We start from the raw sequence: 22,264 nt of genomic DNA, 5'->3' as shown, positions 1-22,264 counted from the left end.
CACTAAAGTTAGATGAAAATGTTTGGTTTTTTCCATATTGAAGCTATATCTGTGAAACCACACACATGATTTGGGCAATTTTAAAGAACATAAAACAACCTATTGTGATTTCTACTCATCAGAGATCAAACATACAAAATACCATATTTTTCGGACCATAAGGCGCACTGGATTATGAGACGCACTGTGGATGAAGGGGTCTGTTTTCATACATAAGGTGCACTGGATTATAAGGCGCATTAAGTGAAACAAAACGGTTAAGTCGAACTTTACCCAACTCATTCTTCTTGCTTCCTCCACTTCTGTACCAGTGATTCATTAATGTTGAATTCTCTCGCAGCTGCTCCATTCCTATGTTGTTGCAGTATATTAATAACTAACCTCTTATTGTGGATGGATTATCTCAGTTGTTCTCCTGACTGAAGTTTGGTCCGTTTACAGTATACTGCCATGCAATTGCATTTGTCAAAAACCATTAGGAACCCTCACGCTAATTAGCGTTCATCCTCCAGCTTCACTGTGGTATGCTTTATGTTATGCTAACATAGCTGTGTCGCTAGTGATCACATAGCACAGCATTATATACCAGCTAGCCCAACTTCAGTAACCCTGCAAACGTCACTGCTGTTTAGTTTTCTGTCTTCATTTATGTTGGAAGTGATAGCAGAGCTGTACGTTTTTATTTTTTTCCAGTCAGAACATGCTATATCATGTTTAGGAAGCGAAGCTAGCGAGCTAACGTCCTGCTAACTTCCAACACCGTTAAATTTAGTAAATTCTGTTTTCATGAATGCCTGGGTGTTACACGTAATTGTTCCACCTGGTAAATCAGCAACACTGATGATTTTATTAAAGATGAAAGAATTTAGACAGTTTTTAACTCTCAGTGATGCCGGAGTGTTTGTTTGACTTTGGGACCTGAAGTAGATGGAGTTTTGGACCCAGATTACTCCGAATCCACCAGGCTCCTGACTACGGTAGCCCTAATGCTCAGACAATCCATCAAGCTGTGCGGCTTAGTAGCTTACCAAAGTCTTACTAAAACATTTTTTGACAGATTTTTCAGTGCCATGCAACACATAAAATTGGTTTGAGGACAGTAAGCACAACCAGAATTCATACATAAAGCGCACTGACGATTTTTGAGAAAATGAAAGGATTTTAAGTGCGCCTTATAGTGCGGAAAATACAGTTAACTTTACCTTAACTTGAGCTACACTCCTGATAGTGTGTGATCATAGAGCCCCAGCGCCTAATAATTACTCTACTCCTTTGCAGGACCTAGCTCAAGTAGTTTTCTACATAATTGAATTTAAATATTGCACCTCAAAACAGGAGCTTGAAAAAAAATGCCCAGATCCTCATCCTGTTTTTTTTTTTTTTTTAAATCAAAGTAATGACAGTAAGGACCTAAAATGTTGCACATTTCTGATTAAAATACAATATTTTCCTTCTTTCCCCTGGAATTTATACAGGCAAATCTGAGATGAGAGGCATATGAAGAACTGACTGAGCAATAGTTCGTATGTAATTGGGATTTCTCAAGCATGAGCTAAAGTGGTCCAAAAAATTTTTTTATCAGAAAGGCTCGAATCCTGCATCGCATAATTAAGGCTGTCTTTATTGAAACTTGATCTACTTTTGAAGCACAGTGTGAAATTCAAATATTGTAAAACCTGCTTTGCTGGTCATTTAAGAGCACTTTTCTTTCAGTCATGAAGACGGCACTGACCGATGGCTGGAGGGTCTGGCAGAGAACGTCTTCTTGGATTGGCTGCAGTGAAGGAGAAGAAAGGAGTAGCAGACTTCCCTGACGTAGTCACTGAACTCGGACTCGCCAACCCAATGTCTGTCCTTACAGAAGGCTGAAAGAGAAAATGCAGAAATGTTTAAAAACTAAAGGAAAAGATCAGCTTTTATTGTCCAAACTGACCTTCAACCAGTCATTTTTTTAAGCTCTCTGCATTTAAACAGAGCTTTGTTCAAAATAACACATATTTTAATACAGAGAAGCACTCAGTGTCTCTCACTTGACCGCTTGTGAATAAGATCTTTCTTTAGTACACTAACTTCAGTATATTTTTTAAAAAAAAACATACAAAAAGTTTACTTCATGCTATGAATATTCTGAGTTATGTGGTTTCAAAGTAGAAAGCAGTTGATTAAAATTTTGCACTTTTAATTCACATAATTATTCCAGCTTTTATGAGCCCATATAACTTCTTAAGTATCCACATGAAGCCTTCAGTGCTGAAAAGCACATTACTCTGTTAAAATCTAAAACCAAATCAGTTTTACACCCACAGGAAATGCCACAATCAAAAACTAAAATCTTCTTTTTGCTCAGTATTTTCAGCACTTTCTATGACCAGCTTTGAGCATTAACTTCTAATGCTTTTAAAATTTAAAGGCTATAAAATGTAACTGAGATGGAATACATTCTTAAGCTCTGAAAATTGAGTGTGTCTATAAGTTGTGAGGGCTCAGAATTTGGAAAAAAAAAATTAAAAGAATTAAAAAGTGTAAAATTGAGCCTAGCTCAATGTGTGTGGAAATTTTGGTGAAATTCTGCATGTCTTTATTAAATAAAAATCAGCTGACTGGGAACTTTCTGTCAGATGTGGTTGATTTTAAAAGAAATGAATAATAAGAAAAAAAGCAAAAAACAAAAAATTCTATTTTGTTTTAAAAAAAGATTTCACATATCTTTTTTTTTTTTTTAACATGAGAGGACAGACTCCGCCAGCCTTGAAAGCTTACCATGTTACCCTGTCACCAATATCTGTTTGACCTCTACAACCCTGACAAACTGGGTTAAGATGCCCAATTAAGAGCTTGGTCTAATTAGAGTAATCGGCTGGAGATCAGGAGAGCGTAGAGTGTGTGAGGTCAACTCAGCCCTATGAAGAGTAGTAGTAGTTGGCTTGAAAACCTGCCTCATGTGCCCTCTTGGATTCCTCTTTGCAAGCTGAGGATTGACACAGTTTACCCCTGAGACGTTTCTATCTGATGCTTTAAAGTTCCAAATTTAGTTGGGACTAAAAAAAACAATGTGTACATGAGAAGCAGCACAAAAGAAATGAAGATAATTTCGCTGATATGAAATGTAGGTCAGGAAAATAGTTTGCAAAAAAACAATCTGTCACTGATGCTGGAGCTTTCACATGGCACAACAGACCCACTTCTGCTGTTGCCTTTGTTCAGTGACATTGAATACCTGCAGCAGCACTGGGTCTGACCTCCTTTATGCTACTGTAGTCAGTCTAGGAGGAACAACATACGAACATCACTCAACAATCATCAGCTCAGCTCTTCCAGCTTGAATAGATCTCAAGATTATACAAGCTTCCCGATTCAATCTCAGATTTTGTGGTGAAAAAATCCTGAAATTCTGATATTAAATGTTAAGAAGCTGCAGCTCATGTGAGGCACACCTCAGCACCAATATGCACAAAGGTACAAATGGTACCATGCTCTCCCAAAAAGCTGATTCTGTTCATCTGGACGTAGCGTTTTGCAGTGGGAGAAACGTTTCGTCAGTCATCTAAGTGATTCTTCAGTCTCAGCTGACTGCAGGTTATATTTGCATAAGGACTGAAACTAGCACCACTGACGAACAATTGGCCGTGAGGTCAGTTTCATGATCATTCATATGCAAACTGTTACCATGCTGTCTTCTGAGCCAAATTGGGAACTGTGTAGTTTACATTGTAGGACGGGGTCTTGGTGGTCTTGTTTAACTTTTAATACTCACTATTCAGCACAGCACACTCACCACACATATTTGCTACAATGAGACTGCCTACAACAATAAAAAAAATACTGTTTGACTTATTTTGAAGTAAAACATTTTAAAAGCGGGATGGAAATGATGTAAAGGTCTATATAGAAGCAACAATGAGAGACTCACCTGGCAGCCAGATGCCGCAGGATCCCTGCCATATCCAAGAAATGAAGCCCTCTCTGATTTACCTATAAAAACACACAAAAAAAGAATAATTACTATTTCAGTATTTTATGGAACTTTTATGGAATGCAGATGGTTTTATAAGTAATAACAGGCTGCGGTATTTAGCCTGCAGTCAAGCGTTTAGCGCAAGATGAATACTTAATTTGCTGTAATGTGTTCTTAACTTTACTCACAGTGATTTGTACATTGTTGCACCTGTTTGCTTAAAACAGGCTTTTCACATTGTTCAATTTAAGGTCAGACATTTGCTTCTGGAGGCTGTCTAGTACACAGTCACTCAAACAGTGCTAGTTAAAAGCAGCCACACTGGAGCGGTGAATGTGCCGAGCAGTCACAGAAAGGAGGAGTTTGGTTTCCCTGTGCGTTGCCCTTGTAATGATTTAAAACATTATCGCTATACCTGATGAACACCTATTCTGCTGCTGTCAGATGTTGTCTACTAAGAAAAACTGAGGGCTTTAAATGAAAAAGAAAAAACTCACAAGCATGCTTAAATGTGGTAAAAATGTTATTGTAAAGGAAATATTCATATCCTTCTTTCTGGGTAACAACATGTAAACAACACATAGCTCACAAAGAGTCTACTGTAGTATACTGACATATCATTTAACAAATTTGGGAGCTTTTATTCGAGGACGCGAGCAGGATTCTTTTTCTGTTTAGAGCAATAATAAAATATCTTTGGGCAATCTTGGAGCTGCTGTTCCTTTCACTGAAGCGAACAGCCCAGTTTGTCCCACTTTCATCTGCTGTCTACTGTAATATCATCTGATGCTGGCAGGAAAAAGAAGGACACAAAGAACTAGGGATTGAATCAGTAGACGGATTAACTGACCGACTCATGGATGTACATCAAGTGGAAATCTCTGGGGCTGAAAACTAAAGCCAAGTCCTGGCAGTTCCTCTAATGGCCACTTGAAGCTGTCTCCAAAAGTGAGCCAATCCCCATAGACTTGCATGTTAAACTCAACAATTTTACAGCAGTAATAAACATGTTTACAGCCCAGTACAGAAAATGGTTTTGGTCTCTATTGATAGTTAGATAATTGGGCGGTGTGGTGGTGCAGTAACTAGCATTGTTGCTTCTCTGTTGTGAGCAAGAAGGCCACAGGTTTGAATCCCCTAGTCATGGTCTCCCCACAGCCTAAAACCAAACATGTTAGCTTAACTGGTGATTCTAAATTGGTGTGAATGTGTGTGTAAATGATTGGCACTGCAATATACTGATGACCTGTCCAGGGTGTAGCCCATCTCCAGCAAGTCAGCTATTTAGATTTTTTTTCCAGTTTGAAGGTAGGGGTATATCCCTTTGACAGGCAGAAGCTGCTTTCAGGGTCTCAAATCTGAATCTGAGAAGCCGAACTGGACATAACCCTAACCCTGTTGGTGAACTGTAGAGCACTTTTAATGGAGCTATGTAGAAAAAAATATGGCTTACTTTGCATTAATTGCACTCAGGACCAAGAATTTTAGAACTTTAATAAGCCCACTATGACGTCATGTGCCCTCTCAACTTTCATACTGGTGCTTCAGGCAGAACGGACTCGCTGCACTCAAGGAAAGCAATTGCTGAGTCTTTCTCAGAGTTTTCTCAAGAAAGTCTCACATCAGTTTCAAGATGTTGCAAGATGATCCCTCTCTGTAATCTCTGACCTCTTGCTCATACACGCCTGTCTTCAGTCCAGCCACGAAATGCCAAGTTACAAAAAACGCGTGCAGCAGGCCAACACTCTGTTTGTTAGCGTAACAACAGCAAGCATAAATGGGGCACTAGTCTGTTATTTAGCACCAACTAGTAGGTATGTGTGTCTGCTTGACACACACACAAAGTCCACAAATGCAAAACTATTGCAGTCGACTGACATCTAAGTATGGCTCCAAAAACATCAACACAGCAGTGGCAAAATGGGAAGTTCTGAAACCAATATTTTATGTACAGAAAATCATTTACATTCAAGAGATCAAATGTACTCAACTGTCCTGCAGTAAATGGTTCAGTCACGAAAAGTTTCCTTATCTGGATTCCAGTAAAAGCAGGTTCTGTTACAAGCACTATTCAGCAGACCAATAGCAACACCTGCAATACTTCTGTAAAACTGCATTATGACTCTCAAAGTTTTCTGTATGCAAAGTATGTTTTGGTGAATAATTACTGATCCAACTGTCAGAGTCCGTCTCTCAGTGTCAAATCCTCAGAGGAAGGCTCCCAAGGATCCGTCAGGGGGGGAAATAGACCTTAAAGCACACAACACCCATGAATCACACACATCACAATATCCACACTCAGCACTTTTAGTCCCCTGGAAAAAACAAACAAACAAATGAGAGCTCCTCTGGGAGAATGATGAATAACTTTAACGGCATCGTACATTATTTTTGTCAGACTTCCAAATATTACAAGCACAGACAAAAGTGTTGGAACTAAATTCTGTTTACTCTGGGGACAAGGTAAATATTTTTTGTGCGTTAAAAACCTGCATAGTTCAGATCTTTTGTTACACAATGACTGATCTGAACAGCACTTTCACATGCGCAGGTGAACCGAGGCACATCTAAGAGAATTCACTTGTGCTTATCTGAGCAGTCCTGCAGGAGACAGTTGTTCTGCATCTGCCCATACCGCCTTTAGAGATGAGGGAAGCTGAGGGAATCAGAGAGGATCGTTTAACTGGCAAAGCTGCTTCTTTTCTAACAATGATGTGAAACAGTTCTGAGCCATTGCGCTTGCAAAAAAGAAATAGGATTAAGTTGTCAGTTACCACCAACGTTTTCCATCATGGCAGGATGATGAAATGTCTCCTCTGAATGAGAATATTAATTTCTTTATTTTCTGTCTCATGTTCGAAGACGGTTTAGAGAAATTCATTTTCACTCATCAGATGTAATCAGAGAGAAAGGTCTGGTCAAGGGCAAGAGTTGAATATTCACTGCAAGCACGTGTTCTGTCACACACACACACCGCGTCTGACGTGAATAATTGATCGTTAGTGTCGTAGGCCCAGACTCAAACAACAGATGTGTTTGCAAAAACAGTCGCACTGTGACACAGAGAAGCAGTCCCTCAGGGCCACGAGAACAAAGCCTAACAGAACGAAGTCTAACAAGTGCTGCCTACTGCGTTTAGCCCTGTACATCGAGTGTGTTGCTAAAAAACTACATAAAATTCCCAATTTCTCAGATGGAAACTTGTACACGCCAAAAGATCTGCGGGGGGGGGGGGGCAATAAATTCATCCACAAGAAGCGATGATGAGCCGCTCTGGATTTTTCTAAAGAAGAAAGAAGAAACTGAGATTCTGAATTCATCCAATTCTCACAAGAAGGCTTGATCCAGCAGTAGAAGCTGAATCACGACCGCTTTCATTCATATTTCAGGATGTGAGCGGGGGCAGTTTCAGCTGTCATCGGCAGAGTTGGGACCACATCAGAGAAGGCAGATAAATCACTTCAGAGAGCTGATTGACCCACAGCAGCGTCTAAGTGTGTGTCTGAGGTAAAACAGCATGGCTTTACTATTTCCATATCTTTGTAAAATTCAGTACCGGGTTGCGTTTTGAGCTACAAGCGCACTTGTTGCCAAATGCAGTGGCCTGATTAGTCAAATCTGTTTATTCGACAAAAAAAAAAAATCCAAAAAATTTAGCTTAATCTGAAAAAATAAATGCCACAAATATGTCCTGCACAATTACACGGTTGGCATGAACAGCTACAGAAGTCAGAAAACTGCTGCTTTGTATGTAATGTTACTTAATCATAATAGACAGGTTGCATTTTTCCTTAAATGGTGCCAATTTGCAAATATAGGGCATAGTTGTCTTGTTTTTTTTGCTTTGATTACCCTGTTCGTGAGAGTAAAAACATCATTATTTAGCAAATTGAATTGACTTTAAGAATAAAACATCATGGAACAGCAAGTGTAATGTACAAAATATAGGTTTACAACTATCAGTGAGAAATAAGGTGTCAGAGCCACAAATTTGGAGAAACTGAAGCTAGACTAAACACCTGTGAGACCACAAGACATGTCAACCCCCATTCAGACCGCACTCTATCTCTCATGAATCTGTCAGCAAGAAGAGATGGATGCAGCAGCACTCGAAGAACCAATCCAATGGCAGCGCTGGTTTAACTTCAGGAGTATGCACAGGGATCATGGATGAGCAGGTCTCTTAGCTTATTTAAACTATTCTTCAGCAAATGCAGCAGCTCTAACCTCTTTATCTGATCATGTTTCTCCCTGCTGCCCTCAGCAAACACTTTAGTGCCTTCTGCGATGTGCGGTGCAAAAACACAGCTTAAATCTCTCTGTGGTGTGATGTAGATTTACAGGAATTTGCTCACAAATTTCACGAGAATTCATATTTATGACGCTGAGGTAAAGTAGAACAAAGTGATACATCAAATGGAACATAATGCTGGGCTGGCCGGTTCTAAAGCCAGGAGCCTAAATTAGCTGAATAAAATATCATGCAGTGACACCATCTTCTGTCTGACGCACAAATACTGCAACTTACCGTGAAGAAAATAGGTCACAGTACAAAAGTGAATTTCCCATTAATGAACACGACTCAAAGTAACTTTTTAAACTGCACATTCATGATTGAATTAGTTACGTTTGAAGCTTATACATTAAAGCACATCCCTACTGTGAGGAAAGAGAATTAAAATAAAAGCAGGATTTAACCGTTTCATGTACTTGAGGCTTGTTATCGGCCGCATTTTGTTTTGCCTCCTCTGTGGAAGCCTGTGTGATCACAGCCTCACAACAAGAGCAACACAAATATTGTTATTATTACTTCCTGAGTACGCCCATCTTTTCTGTGCGGCTCTACATGGGACTAAAGCATGTGTTTTCTTTTTGTGCCGTCACAGGCCCACTAATGAGTCACCGCAGTGCAGTGATTGATAGACAGCACAATTCATTATGTGCCTTAAAACATCAGTGAGAGATAGAAAATGTAAGAAAGCAACGCGAGTGAAGTGGCTTAATTACCGCAATCACCATCAATAATACGAATGTATATATGCAGACATCACTCAGTATATCCCCAATGCAATGAAAAATCAATCTCAAGAGTGGGACAAAAAATCCCATCAATTCTGATTTAAATATTCGGCAAAGCTGCTCATTAGCATATCACTCAGAGATGAGAAGGTGTAACTACAATTTCACTGCAGAGGACGATCCATCTTCAGCACAACGCAGCTGATTCACTGAGGTAAGTCTCTTTATCTCCCAGGCCACACACCTCATCGGCAGTTCGGTTAAAACCTAAAAACCTAAAATCCTGCAGCCATGCAACAAACTAGAAAAAGGACTTCCCCAAACAAATAGTATTATATTAATAAAGGAGAACAAATAGCAAACACTCTGGTGTGTCTGGGATCAGCCTTAGAGGAGCTCAGCTGCTACTCCTACACATCAGAAGGAGCACTCAAAGAAATGATTCTTCACCCTCAATAAACATGATAATAATATAGTGATAATTTTGATTAAAGACTGCAACTGAAATATATGAAAACAAAGGTTTGCTAATTCAAATAATTCATTATTAAGGAAAATGTGTCTCTTTTAAACTGAATGTATACCAGTCATTCCAGTAAATGTAACATTTTATGCTGTTTTTACTTGAAATAAAATTAAAGTCAGCATTTTAGACATAAATGTTTTTTGACTGAGCCAACTGAGGGGACCCAGGGTCCTCCTAGGTTTTGGGCATGTCCCATCTCAGAGGAGGCCCGTGCACATCCAGGACTGGAGAGATTAGACCTGTGAGACGGCCTAGGAAATGCCAAAGTCTCCTTAAACCCCCGTTAGTGACAGGAAATGGATGGATGGACGGATGAATCAAATACCAAACTGAAAACATCCAGCTCTCGGTGTTAACACACTGCAGAGACACTTTTGGAAGCTTTAACAGCTTCGGGTCTTCTTCTCTGTGTGGATATCACACTTTCAAATACAGCACTGCAGTTTGTCACTGGCACCTTTGCACAGGCTGTGAACAGGCATCATGAAGTCATTCCACAGATTTTAAAGCATCGCTCGAGTAGTGCCACGCAAGGCTTTTCACACACTTGTAGTGAAGCTACTCTACTCAGAGTTTAAGAGTTTTTTGAATCATCATGCCACTCCAAAGTTTTTGGCACAGTGAAGCAGAAAAACTTTCATATCTAACAAATAATTTGGCTCTTCATGGTCCTATTGTACTACCATCGTGCTTCAGATGACAGATATGATTTCCTCTGTGCCCAGTTTCTGCTAAATATAGCACTTTTATGACTTTTTTTTTTAGTTCACCTATTGTTGAGCCAGATCCAACAGTTGCTTTCCTCATGCTTTTCAGTCTTTTGCTGTTTTTCCATTCTCCGGGCTACTGCCATGTGCCTTTTATCAAGAGTGGCTGCTTTCTACTGTTTCTTCCACACAGACTAAATTCCGCAAGTGTTACCCTGGTACATTAACTTCTGGCACGTCCTCTCACTGCATCTCAAGAGGGAACATATTTCTGTCAGTTTTCTCTTTAGGGTCTTGGTCTCCTTGTCTGCTTATTTCCCTTCTTATTTTGGGGCTGAGCACATCTCTGTTTTTAATTTCCCAACCTAGGCTGCTGGTACTCACCAAGCAAGAACTGTCCAAGACACCTGTTTCCACTACTAGCTGTTACACAGCTACACTACAAAAGGTGGGAATTTGGTATTTTTGCTCAATAAGACTTCTGTAGATGTTTTCTATCATTTCATAACTTTAACCCACCAACCTCAGAGGGCACATACTTCTTAAACTGCTTAAAAATGAATTCCACATGGTGTTTCCTGCAACAGCCAGAGTATAAAGCACAAAAGATGACAGACCACATGACTGAGAACCATGATTGTCTTCTCAACATCGTTAGGGCTTCATTATCCCTTCAATCATGTTTCAAAAGTCACAACTTTTACTCTAAAGGCGAACGTTCTCCGTTTCCAGTTTGTGTCACACTGTCTAAGCTTCACTACTGCTCAGCAAGCAGTTAATGCGTGTTTGCAGAAAAGACAGTGTTTTTTATGCAAACAACAGGTGATCGCAACAAACACCCTCTTTGCAAGTGATTTACCCAGCGACAGTCAGCAACCTCCAGCAATCACCTGCCAATCGATTATGGAATACAAATTTTTCCCAGCAACCAGTGGTTGCCAATCAACCCTAAGGCCTGCATGACTGAGGCCTTATACAACCACTCTGGTGTTAAAAATAGTGATTATCAAGTCATACAATTGAATAAACTCAAAAGAATAAACACATTTAACATAAGACTTTCATCCATCCAACCATCCATTTTTTACTACTTATCTGGGTTCAGGTCATGGTGGCATCAGTCTGAGCAGAGAAGCCCAGACTGTCTAACGGGCGTCTACAAAGCACCCCTCATAGGGTGTTAATAAACTAATTTAAATAAAAGCAAACAATTTGTAGGTAAATGATAAATACAATCTGCACATTAAACCAATAAAAATGTAACTCAGGTTTAAAAGACTTTAAATTTTACCTGCAAGTTTTAAACCAGTTCAGCGTCATCTGCCTAGAGCTAGTGGAGCAGAGTGTAAACAACAGTAGGTGCAGGAATTTTGCAGAAAAAAAAAGGCAAGCTGGCCAGTCATTCACAGCATGCCTCCTTATTGATCACAAGACTGCACCACAGTATAGCACTGCACTGTGCTGAGCCCCTTATTTTGATACTGTGAGAGGTAGTGACCTAAGCATCCCCAGGGATCAATTCAAAACCCTTGCCACAAAAACAGCCAATTAGCGAGCGTGCTTCACTGCCTCTCAGATGCATTCCAAGGGTCTCTTTTTTCCATCCAGAAAATGAGTCAGTTTCCTTCGCTCCAAGGAAAGTCAAGACCATGAAAACAAACACATTATACAGTATGAGGAATTATGCTTAAAGCAAGTGAGCTTATCACACGTCGACTCAGTTTGTTTTTGCTGTGTCTGTGGATCTTTGCTTATACGCGTCATTATGTGATGACTCCCCATCATTTTTCTGGCTCCCAGTGGGCCTTTGGGGGGTTACTACAGATGTAAGAACAACTGGTCAACATACAGCAAAAGTAACATTATTTTGCAGGAATCTGTGCATTTTTGACTATTTGAGTAAACCCGAAGTGTATTACGCTCGAATACATCAAAACATGATGAATAAAACTGAATCTTTAACTCCTAAACTCAAAACGTTTCTTTAAAAAAGGTTTAGTTGCAGCCAAGATTCAAAATTTTTATGTGACTGTAGCATTTAAATGTAAATATTTTAATACAGCTTAATGCTGAATCCCTAAAGAAAGATGTGCACTACAGGAGTCAGACTCCGACATGACTAAATGATAAACTGTCAGTAGGGTACTCTCGGCTATACGACGCTAATGTTTTAGCCTGTCTGGGTGCCTTGGAAGTAAAAGTAGACAGGCTCCATGGTTACTAATACATTCCTCTGGCAACCAGAGATGGCACAAGGACATGCCAGGCGTACACTCACTCGCTTTTCCCCCATACCTTTTAACACGCCTGCTTTTGTTTCGTTCACTTATGAGTTTGTGTACATCCATCCATCCAAATCTGTTTGATGCTTCCCAGCAGATTTTTTTAGACTGTAAATAAAAGCTGACTGGGTTAGAGGTTAGGGCACTGTGTGTGTGTGTGTGTGTGTGTGTGTGTGTGTGTGTGTGTGTGTGTGTGTGTGTGTGTGTGTGTGTGTGTGTGTGTGTGTGTGTGTGTGTGTGTACTGGTGGAGGATTTCTACAGCCCAGCATTAGAAACAACAGTAGGACAGAGGAAAATAATAGAGCCACAAAGCACCGAGGAAACATGACTCCCTCGCCCTGAGCTCAACATCAATTCTGCGCACAGCCTTGTCAGCGCCAACATTATTCAAAACAGCAAGAGCAAATGTTAATGAGTTCTTATTTGCATATTTATTTTTTTCTTTGTTGAAATGTCACTGATTATTATGTACTATGATGATAAATGCATCTGCTCACGCAGCCTGATGTGTAATTAGCCATTAGGTGGAATGAATAGATCAATTAAAGGCAAGGGACCAGGATTAAGGGAAATCAAACTGGGAAGAATGCAAGAAGGAGGAACAAAATAACACACTTGGCTCAGGGGGGGAGAAAAAACTATACTGCTTTTAGATGAGGCAAAAAATCCAGAAGGGGTTACTAATCAAGAGAAGGTGTCTAAATCAGCGAGATCAAAGATATTCCTCGTTTTATTGCGCATTTTTTTTTACCCCTGAAGTATGACTTTGAAAATCAGGAGCAGCTATCTGCTGCCCTTCGCTCCAGCTAACCAGTTTATTTTCCCCCTAAAATCCATCTCTCTGTATGAGAGGAGAGATGGGGATTTCCTGATTGTATTTATCCCCTCTCCCAGGATAATCAGGTGCCGTGGCTCGGTCTATTTGAATTTCTTCTAACTCGGTAAAAGGGAAAAAAAGGGGGGGTGGAGGTGGACAGGGGAAAATGTTTTCGCTTGGCCTTTGCCTTTTTCCAAGCCCAACTATTCTCCTGCCAGTGCTTGTTATTCACAAATGAGGAAAAAAATGCATTACTGCGGACCAGATGGGAACATTCCACATGACCAAACCAATCAATCACCTTGGTGGGACGCAGGTGTGACACAGCCGTGCAGCAACACACCATTTCACAGTCTATCAGGCACAAACACATGGTCACCAATCAATGGCACCCTGAGGACCCATGAGGAGGGGTGCTTCTCCGCAGCGTCACTGGTTCATAGCTGATGACTTCATAATCACACATCCATTCTCTCAGAGGAGAAAGGCGATGAGCTCCCTAATAACGTCTCCCACCATGTGAACACCAACACTGTAATGGATGCTGCTGTAGCGGGGACACTAACATGCTCCCCTGCATCTCGCATTCACGTGTGAGCTCAGCGCCATCATCTCTGTGAGGATGAGACAGAGCGCTGTCTGGGGAAACGAGCACATTTAACAAGCTGAAGAAATGTCCCCCAGCCGGCTATTAGAATCAAGCCAGTGTGTTGCATCAAAGTACAAGCTTATGTTTGGTCTTAGATGCCAAACAACTGTTGAACAGCAAAACAACAGAGAGAGCCGGAGAGAGGTGAAGGACAAGGAAGGATACACACATGGGTTAGGAATGCTGATCCAGCTCCAAGCACTGTGGGCATATTTCCTTACGCAGATAAACCCCTAAACCCCCTGAAAAGTCTTCAGAACAAAAGCCTGCACTAAATAAAACACCAAAAAAAAAAAAAAAAGCCTGAAGGGGATAAATCTTTTGATGAGTACTCTCTGTGTGGATGGCACTGCATGAGGGCATAAATTGTAGTCACCATTTAAAAGAGGTTTGTTGATTTTCAAGTTGGAATTTTGTTGGTTTGTTTTGTTTTTTTTACCTTCCCACCCCCGGTTTCATGGCAGTAAAGGAAAAAAAAGTCTCACAGAGCCATGCTTCGCTCTACACTTCCCACACTTCACACTCTCGGGGCTGTGCCAGCGCAGGAGAAAATGTCAGGCATTGTCAAGTGGGAGTAAAGGCGAAACAAATGTTTGCATTTTATTATCCAATTACAGTCCACTGCAGTCCAACAAGACGGGAGTGTAACATTATCTAGTGTTTTGTTTGCCAGCACTCCCAGCATGGACGCAGGACGCCTGGGCAAGCAGTTGTGACCGTGGAAAAAAATGGAGGCGGGAGTTAGAGGAGGGGTGGGCAAGAGAACTAACGAGCTACTGCCGGCCAGGCTTTCTGTGCCTCGTCTCGACAAGGACCCAACTTCTGAGGCGGTGGCCAATCGGTTTCCCTCCAATCGGTTATTGGAGGGAAACTACAAAGTTCACTCAAAGCCTGACCTGTCCGTGTTGAAGAAATTGATGTGCGGGAACCAGGGGTCAATTTCATGCATTCTCCAGTTTAGCTGGTAGAGTTAGCAAAAAAGAAGATCTAAGGATGAATTTGTCACCCATCTGTGCACAACCTGGGTTCAAATACTGCTACCAAAGGGGATTTTATCAAAACTGGTCCAGACGTTTACGTGATGAATGCAAGCACAGCTCTAATGTTTTCAAGCTCTAATCTTTAGAGCTTGAAAACACGTTAGTCCAGAGTTACCTACCAAAGCTCTCAAGACATAGTTTCTTTGTTTTTGGTTTTTTCATGTGTTCTTTATTTGTGATGGCCAACATTTTTTTTTAAAATGTGCTACAGTGTGCGACAGGTGTGTACAGCAGCACGTGCTGACAGGTTAGATTATGAGCATGGGGATATTAATTTCAACTGGCCTCCACTGACAACAACAGGAGCTTAGCCCGAATGATCGAAAGACAACATCTGTAAATATCACCAGTACTAAAGTCAAAGGTGACGCTGTATAACATTTCAAAACTAAATAACACATATAAGGACCATGTGAAAAGTTTGCCTAACAATCTCATTTAACTCGTTGTACATCAAAGCTACAGACATATAACAGTGCTATCAACAACGCAATGTGAAGCAATAAAGTCAGCAGACTTAAAGTGTTCCTCTAACATCATTTCTTCTGAATGAATCATTTCCCTTTTAGTGTTGTGCTTGTATTAAATAATCCCCCAACATTCCTCTTGGCATCAGCTGCAGGCAGAAAGAGACGAAAGCAACGAGAGAACGGGGGGAGGGGAGAGCGATGTGGGATATACGAGGAAACAAGTACAATGAGGAAGGATTTGGATTAATAAAAACTTCTTTTACGGGAAAGTTTTAACATAGAATTTGACTCTTTTGTTGTGCAAACATCTGCAAACACATGTATGCAATTAAGTATCTTATAGCCTCGACCTAGCAATTTCAACATGATTAAGTATTACGAAAATGAACTAAAGTGACTGAAAGCAGCAACATTAAGACACCTTTCCACTGCTGATAAATATAACTTTGGCACTCTAACCCCTGCAGCTGTCTCTCAGAGACTTATTATGTCATCATACCTTAGCTATACCACAACTCTTCTATCCTCTACGGAGAGATGGCCCTCAAGGCCTACTCAGACTACAGCTGATCCTCTGCAGCTGGTCAGCCTCACCAGTCACATGCTGGGGGCCGGGGCCTAAGGAAGCAAGGCAGGATGGTGCGGGGTAGGGCCGAGAGAAGCGAGGAGGCGGGGTGGGCTGGGATGCGTGGGGAGATGTGGGCGGCACGGGTAAGGAGGAACAGGATTTGGACCCTTTCAGCTCGTCTTCAGCTTTTCATGCTCCACTGACCGCAGTAATAGATAAGCACACCCTGCAGCTCTGCATAATGACCGGCTACAGCCACTAAACTGTACTACACACATCCCCTCGTTTTCCCTTCTTTCGTCTCTGCTTCATCACACACACACACACACACACACACACACACACACACACACACAGTCTATCTATGCCACATCACTTTTGATAAAGCAATACGTGTAAAACAATATTTGAGTCCATATTTTCTGCTCTTATTGTGAAAGCTTGTAGTAAACAGTGTCTGTGTTTATGTGAGAGAGTCTGGGTATGAAGAGGGAAAAGGGAGCAGCATTGGCAGCACCTGTGACCCAAACTGCACTGCAAACTGAGTGCACACCTGAACAGCACCTGGCCACAATCACAGCCTGGGTATGAGGAGGGTCTCCTGTGGGACGGCGCATTAGCACATGACACCTGCCCCAGTAAAAACACACTGGGGATGCCAGTGTGAAGTGGGATTTGACACTTCAGGGAAAGCCTTGAGGAACAATTAGACATGAAAAGGCAAAAGTCTGGAAGGGATGAATTCTTTCTCAGTGCGAAACACTAATCAGTGCAAAAAAGAAAAAACTGTTGTGTCTTCTTTGTACTTTAAAATACAATCAAAATGTTAAGTTCGACTGGTTACAAAGAAACAATATCACAAATTTTGGTACTAGCTAAAATTAATGCTGTTCCCATGTAAAATCTCTAAAGGGTCATTTCATATACAATCATGTAAAAATAAAATAAGCTGACACCTGCAGAATCACCTTTTTTTAATTATCACAGACATGCTAATTTTCTAAAAATTTGTTGTGTTGGTTTTAAAATTTTGAGCTTTTCCCTTTTTTTCTTCCAACATGTTTGAACCCTTTTTGAACCCATTCTTTCAATCTTTAACTTCTTAAGCACAGGATATATCCACATGAAATTTCCAGGGCTGAAAAACACATTTAAGCTCCATTACAAACTGCAAGCAAACCAATTCCACCCACTCGAAGTGTCACAATCTAGAGCCAAAATTTAATTTTCATCCAGCATCTTTTTTTTTTTCTTCTTTTTTTCTCCAACCGACTTCAAGCATCTATCATGGGGCAGATTACAGTTTCGACAGCAAAACTGCACCAATTTAATATTTAAGATCTGGAGTAACAGAACCAAGCACCGGTAAACTGGATATTTGATCTATTATTATTTATTCATTATTGTAGGGTCCTTACCTTTCAATATAAAGCGTCTTGAGGTGACTGCTGTCAAGATTTGGCGCTATATAAATAAAACTGAACTGAACTGAATCTGCTGTGTCACATTGAAAAGTGGAAAACTTTAAAGGTTTATAATATCACGTGGGAAAAGTGGCTGTTGAAATCAAGTCATATCATAGAAAATCTCCTTTTTTTTATCTATATTTATCATCAGGCTCATCCTTCAGCTCTGATTTTCTCTGTGTTAAAACAGTTTTCTAATATCCTCATATTTTGATAGAAGCCTTCAGTGCTTGACGGAAAATTAAAGTTTTTTTCTGATAGTGTTACGAGCTCTTGCTCTGTGGGTTTATACTGTCATCCTGCTTCTATCGGAGGCGATGTGTAATCTTGGAATCTAATGCTTGTCTTTTCCATCTACACCGATCAGGCATAACATTATGACCACTGACAGGTGATGAGAATAACACCGACTATCTCTTCATCATAGCACCTGTTAGTAGCTGGGACATTTTCAACATTTTCTCCTCAGAGCTGATGAGCTAGAAGGATGAAATATGTCCAAGCGTAAGGATTTAAGTGACTTTGGCAAGGGCCAAATTATGATGACTAGACGACTGGGTCCTCTACAAAACTGCAGCTCTTGTGTGGTGTTCCCAGTCTGCAGTGGTCACTATCTAAAAGTGATCCAAGGAAGAAATGGTGCTGAACCAGCAATCGAGCATCTGTGGGATGTGCTGGACAAGCAAGTCCGATCCATGGAGGACCTACCACAAACCTTACAGGACTTAAAGGATCTGTGGCTAACATCTTGGTGCAGATACCACAGCCAGCCTGTAGGGGTCTAGTGGACTCCGTGCCTCGACAGGTTGGGGCTGTTTTGGCAGCAGAAGGGAGGACCAACACAATATTATGCACGTGGCCATAATGTTATGCCGGATCAGTGTATATTTCTATCATGAAGGACCTACCAACTTTACGAAGCCTGGGCAGAAATCTTCATTGTTACCATGTAGAACTTGTATCAGTAATCACTTTTCATGATCCTGTACTGAACTGCATCTAACAATGAGCTTCCACTGATTAGAACAAAAATAAAGAGCTACCATGAAAGCAACAAGAAACTGTTAAACAATAATTTTAGAAGTTATAGTCTTCAAAAAAAAATGTTAGCTAGCACTTAAATCCATCACACTAAAAGAAAGCTACTTTCGGCTGCTGCCTTGTTCACAACTGTTACCACAGGAGGTACCTCCCTTCTCTTTGAAGTGGCAGAAGTCATCTACTGATTGGAAGGTGGAAGATGGTTCGATTCCTGGCTGCTTCAGTCTGCATGCTAAAGTATCTTTGTTGCATCTATCAGCGTGTGAATGTTAGATAGAAAGCACAACAAACAACTATGAATCTTTACAAATATTAAATACAAATATGTGAAGTCCTATAAGTTTACAGCAGGATGAAACAAAAGAGGGGAGCAATAACTGCCAGGTCATCACGTGAAAGTCACGTGTGTGCAGACTGGGAGGACGGAGCACGCGGCCTTATGCATGCGGCCTTATGCATGCGGCTTTATGCATGCGGCTTTATGCATGCGTCGATGACAGTATTAAGCTGATTAATTGTCATGCAGGGCTAAAGCCATATGAGTAATATACATGAAGCACACCAGAGAAACGTGAGTGGAGAAACTACAACTCAGCAGTTGTGATATCACGCCTCGGACACATGGCCGGAGAGAACTGATGCTAAAGCGGTCCACAGATTCACAGCGAGATCCCACATAAAGCCCAGCTTACAATAAACACGGGCATGCCTTTGGCTCTTCGTTTTGAAATGAATGCTTCAGTATACGTGGGTGTTGGTGTGTGGAGAGTAAAATCAAAATAAACACATAGAAATCCAGACGATTTTTATTCGACCTTGTTCGTATTGACAAACTTGCAACTACAACTGTGATTCTTTTATGTTTCCCACTCTCCAATCACAGGCCATGCCTTTAAATCCAAGCCAAGGCCACCCTGAATGGAAAAAAGACCTTAAAGCACAAGAAAGAGAAAGACTGTTGTGAATTAACATAGCTTGTAATTTTAGCCTGAAAAGCATTAAATAAATAAAAGAACAATAGGGAGGCCTGGAGTATTTTTTATTATTCCTTTGAAGTCCCTATAATACATTTCCCCTACGTTATTTTTAAACTGACAAATGGCAGCTGTGAATAGCTTCAGTTCTGTCCTACTAATTTTGTGACTTTAAAGCTATTTATCTAAAGTTGCCACACTTAATGAAAAACAGCATCAGTTCATTGAGTAAATAACAGCAAAAAGGCAAACACTAAGCAGTGCAGACTCGAAACACAAAGAAAAATAAAGGGGCAGAGTGCAGCTCTTTCAGTTTTAGCTCATTGCCTCTGGTAATTGCCCAGAATTGCTTGAAATCAGCCTCCCCTACCGACTTTCCCATATCGAGCTTACATCACAAGGGAAAAAAAATCTCTGCTGGTAATTAGATGAAACCATTCCTTGTCAGGGCTGTGAACTGTTGGCAATCCATGTGGCTAAACATTTAGAAAGAGCAAATGAGAACCGGCCATCCACTGCAGGGCGAGCAGAAGACCTGAAGTGAAGCGCCACGATGAAAGAAACATAAATGAATAAAGGTGAAGACTCACTCACACACTCTTCTAAGCTGCTTTTCCTCTGACAAAAAGCTAAAATGCAGTGTCTCTTTACTGTTTACAAACTGAGAATTGTTTTCAATCCAGAGACGATTCTGAAATTAATCGTCGCACTAAGAAATCGATTTAAATCCTAAGATTGCCAAATGTTGCTAGCTCTGATACTATTACTTATGCAACAAAGAGGAAAATCTAACCCATGCTAACAGAGCTTTCACGGAATCAGTTTTCCAACCACAGCAATTAATCATTAAGTAAATAGTCCATGCATCTACGTGACTGCCAATAATTCCTATCAGATCACACGATGTGCTATGAATGCTCTGACTAACAAGCCTGTCCAAGTGTAGCCCGTGTACTTATTACATGTTATGAGTGGCTGAGTCACACAGACTCACATGGCTGAGGCTCTACACATGAACAATGTGGCTGCCACCTGTCGGGCAGTACGACGTGGATGGCGTGACGGCGAGTAAGAGGATTTTAGCACGAGTGAAGCCCGTAGCCTGCCCTAACTTGAACCCGCCCCCCCCCCCTTTAGGACAGCAGCATCACATGATCATTAGGCACTCAGAGGCTCCCCAGCACTAAACCAAAACACCCGTTCTTCAACTTCAATCATTCCCGATTAAACCCTGTGATTTGGAAAAAAAGTTTGCTAAATTCCTGTTTTAAAATGAATGATAAAAATAACAGAACAAACCACTTCCTGCATCTATATGTTACCCATAATAACTTACAGCCTCACCTCTCTCCTGTTAAGAACATGGAACCTATGCCTTCTCGAAATGAAACTTAACGGAAAAAAATATACAGATTACTGAGAGTTACATGATTCTGAAACACTGAAAACACTGATAGATTATGTTGTACAACCCTGCAGTAATAATGAACAGTAATAACAGGCTTGTAGGAGTAGTTTACAAGTGCAGAGGTCTACTGTGCATTTGCAGTGTGCAGTTTTCTTGTGCAGATTTTTTTCTTCCTAATGCAGGAAGTATAAATGTTACAAAACTGAAAAGAGAATTTGGTTAATAAAATACTTTTCGTTTCTGAATCCCAATATCATCATGCGCTAGATAAACTACACATTTAAGCACTTTCTCTAGATTTAATCTTAACCACATGCAAATTCTAATATAAAAATTTCAAACACTGTATAGTCATTGTCTGTCTCGCTTATCTTCTGATGCACACAATTACTTTTATTCTCGAGTTTGGTTGGCAGATGTCAGAAACAGTAGCAGCTTATTTCACACAGGCTGTGGATTTTACAGAAATGTGAGCAGTGTGCACTTTTGCTTACAGTAAAAAAGAAAGTGCTCTATTAGAGCTAAAAAAGCACTATATGAGTGCATAAGGTTAATTGCAGTGATCTTTAAATAAATACAAATTAAATCTTTAGCTTTTATCCAAGTAGCAGTATGACTTCCCAATTAATGGGCAACAGGAAAGCAGATGGGGGCATAGGACATGAAAGATATTTTAGTTGGTATTTTTGCCAAGGGAAATTTCCAAGCAGCTTTTCTCATACAAGCCTGGTTTAGATCTACTGTGTTGATAAACTAGACTAAACAAGTCCATGTAAACATGGAAATGTCATTAAGAGTTATGGACTGAGAGCTTCCGATTAGGAACAATACACTGACTGAGAGGCAGGAAATATGAAGCGGTCCTCAGGACCCTAACACACCACAGCTACTGCTGACCACCTCTGGGTCGTTTTCAGATGTCTGCAGCCATTCACTGGGCACAGTCTGTCTGACGGTACAGCAACGGTTTCGCCAACTGAAACTCAAAATGACAAATTAATGGTAGAGGACTTGACTTGAGACAAAGCCCTCTGATTACCTCTTCAGATCCTCTAGCAAGTTAGTTTCCAAGTTTATTCTCCATGTTTCACATTCTGTCTTTTTCTCTCTTTGACCAACAAACTATAATTTTACCACTATTGGCAATGATTGGTATTCAGATTACAGACTAATCAATGTGATCTTAACCCAACATCATATCTTGAGGATCTGAGTATATGCCTATAGTCTAACCCCTTTCTCATCATCTCATCGCTGAATTTCAGAAACTTCATGGAAAAATCAACTGCCGTATGCTGTGAGATGTTTCCTGGCTTAAAATAGTTCATTCAACAGCTCAGA

General features: G+C 40.6%; 1 protein-coding gene across 5 annotated transcripts in view; it reads right to left on the bottom strand.

Annotated features, from left to right (window-relative positions):
- Window positions 1-22,264, bottom strand: part of tcf12 (transcription factor 12) — an 84,269-nt gene that overhangs the window by 36,150 nt on the left and 25,855 nt on the right. For all 5 annotated transcript variants that reach the window (XM_006780084.3, XM_006780085.3, XM_035912324.2 and 2 more), the window contains exons 6-7: window positions 3,911-3,972; window positions 1,733-1,865 (exon numbers count right to left, since the gene is read on the bottom strand). In XM_006780084.3, coding sequence (XP_006780147.1) covers window positions 1,733-1,865; window positions 3,911-3,972 — 195 coding nt within the window. The remainder of the gene's footprint in view (window positions 1-1,732; window positions 1,866-3,910; window positions 3,973-22,264) is intronic.

The sequence above is a fragment of the Neolamprologus brichardi genome, chromosome 1 (assembly GCF_056152115.1).
Source record: "Neolamprologus brichardi isolate AB-2024 chromosome 1, ASM5615211v1, whole genome shotgun sequence".
Taxonomy (NCBI): domain Eukaryota; kingdom Metazoa; phylum Chordata; class Actinopteri; order Cichliformes; family Cichlidae; genus Neolamprologus; species Neolamprologus brichardi.
This window is presented reverse-complemented; position numbering and strand designations above follow the sequence as displayed.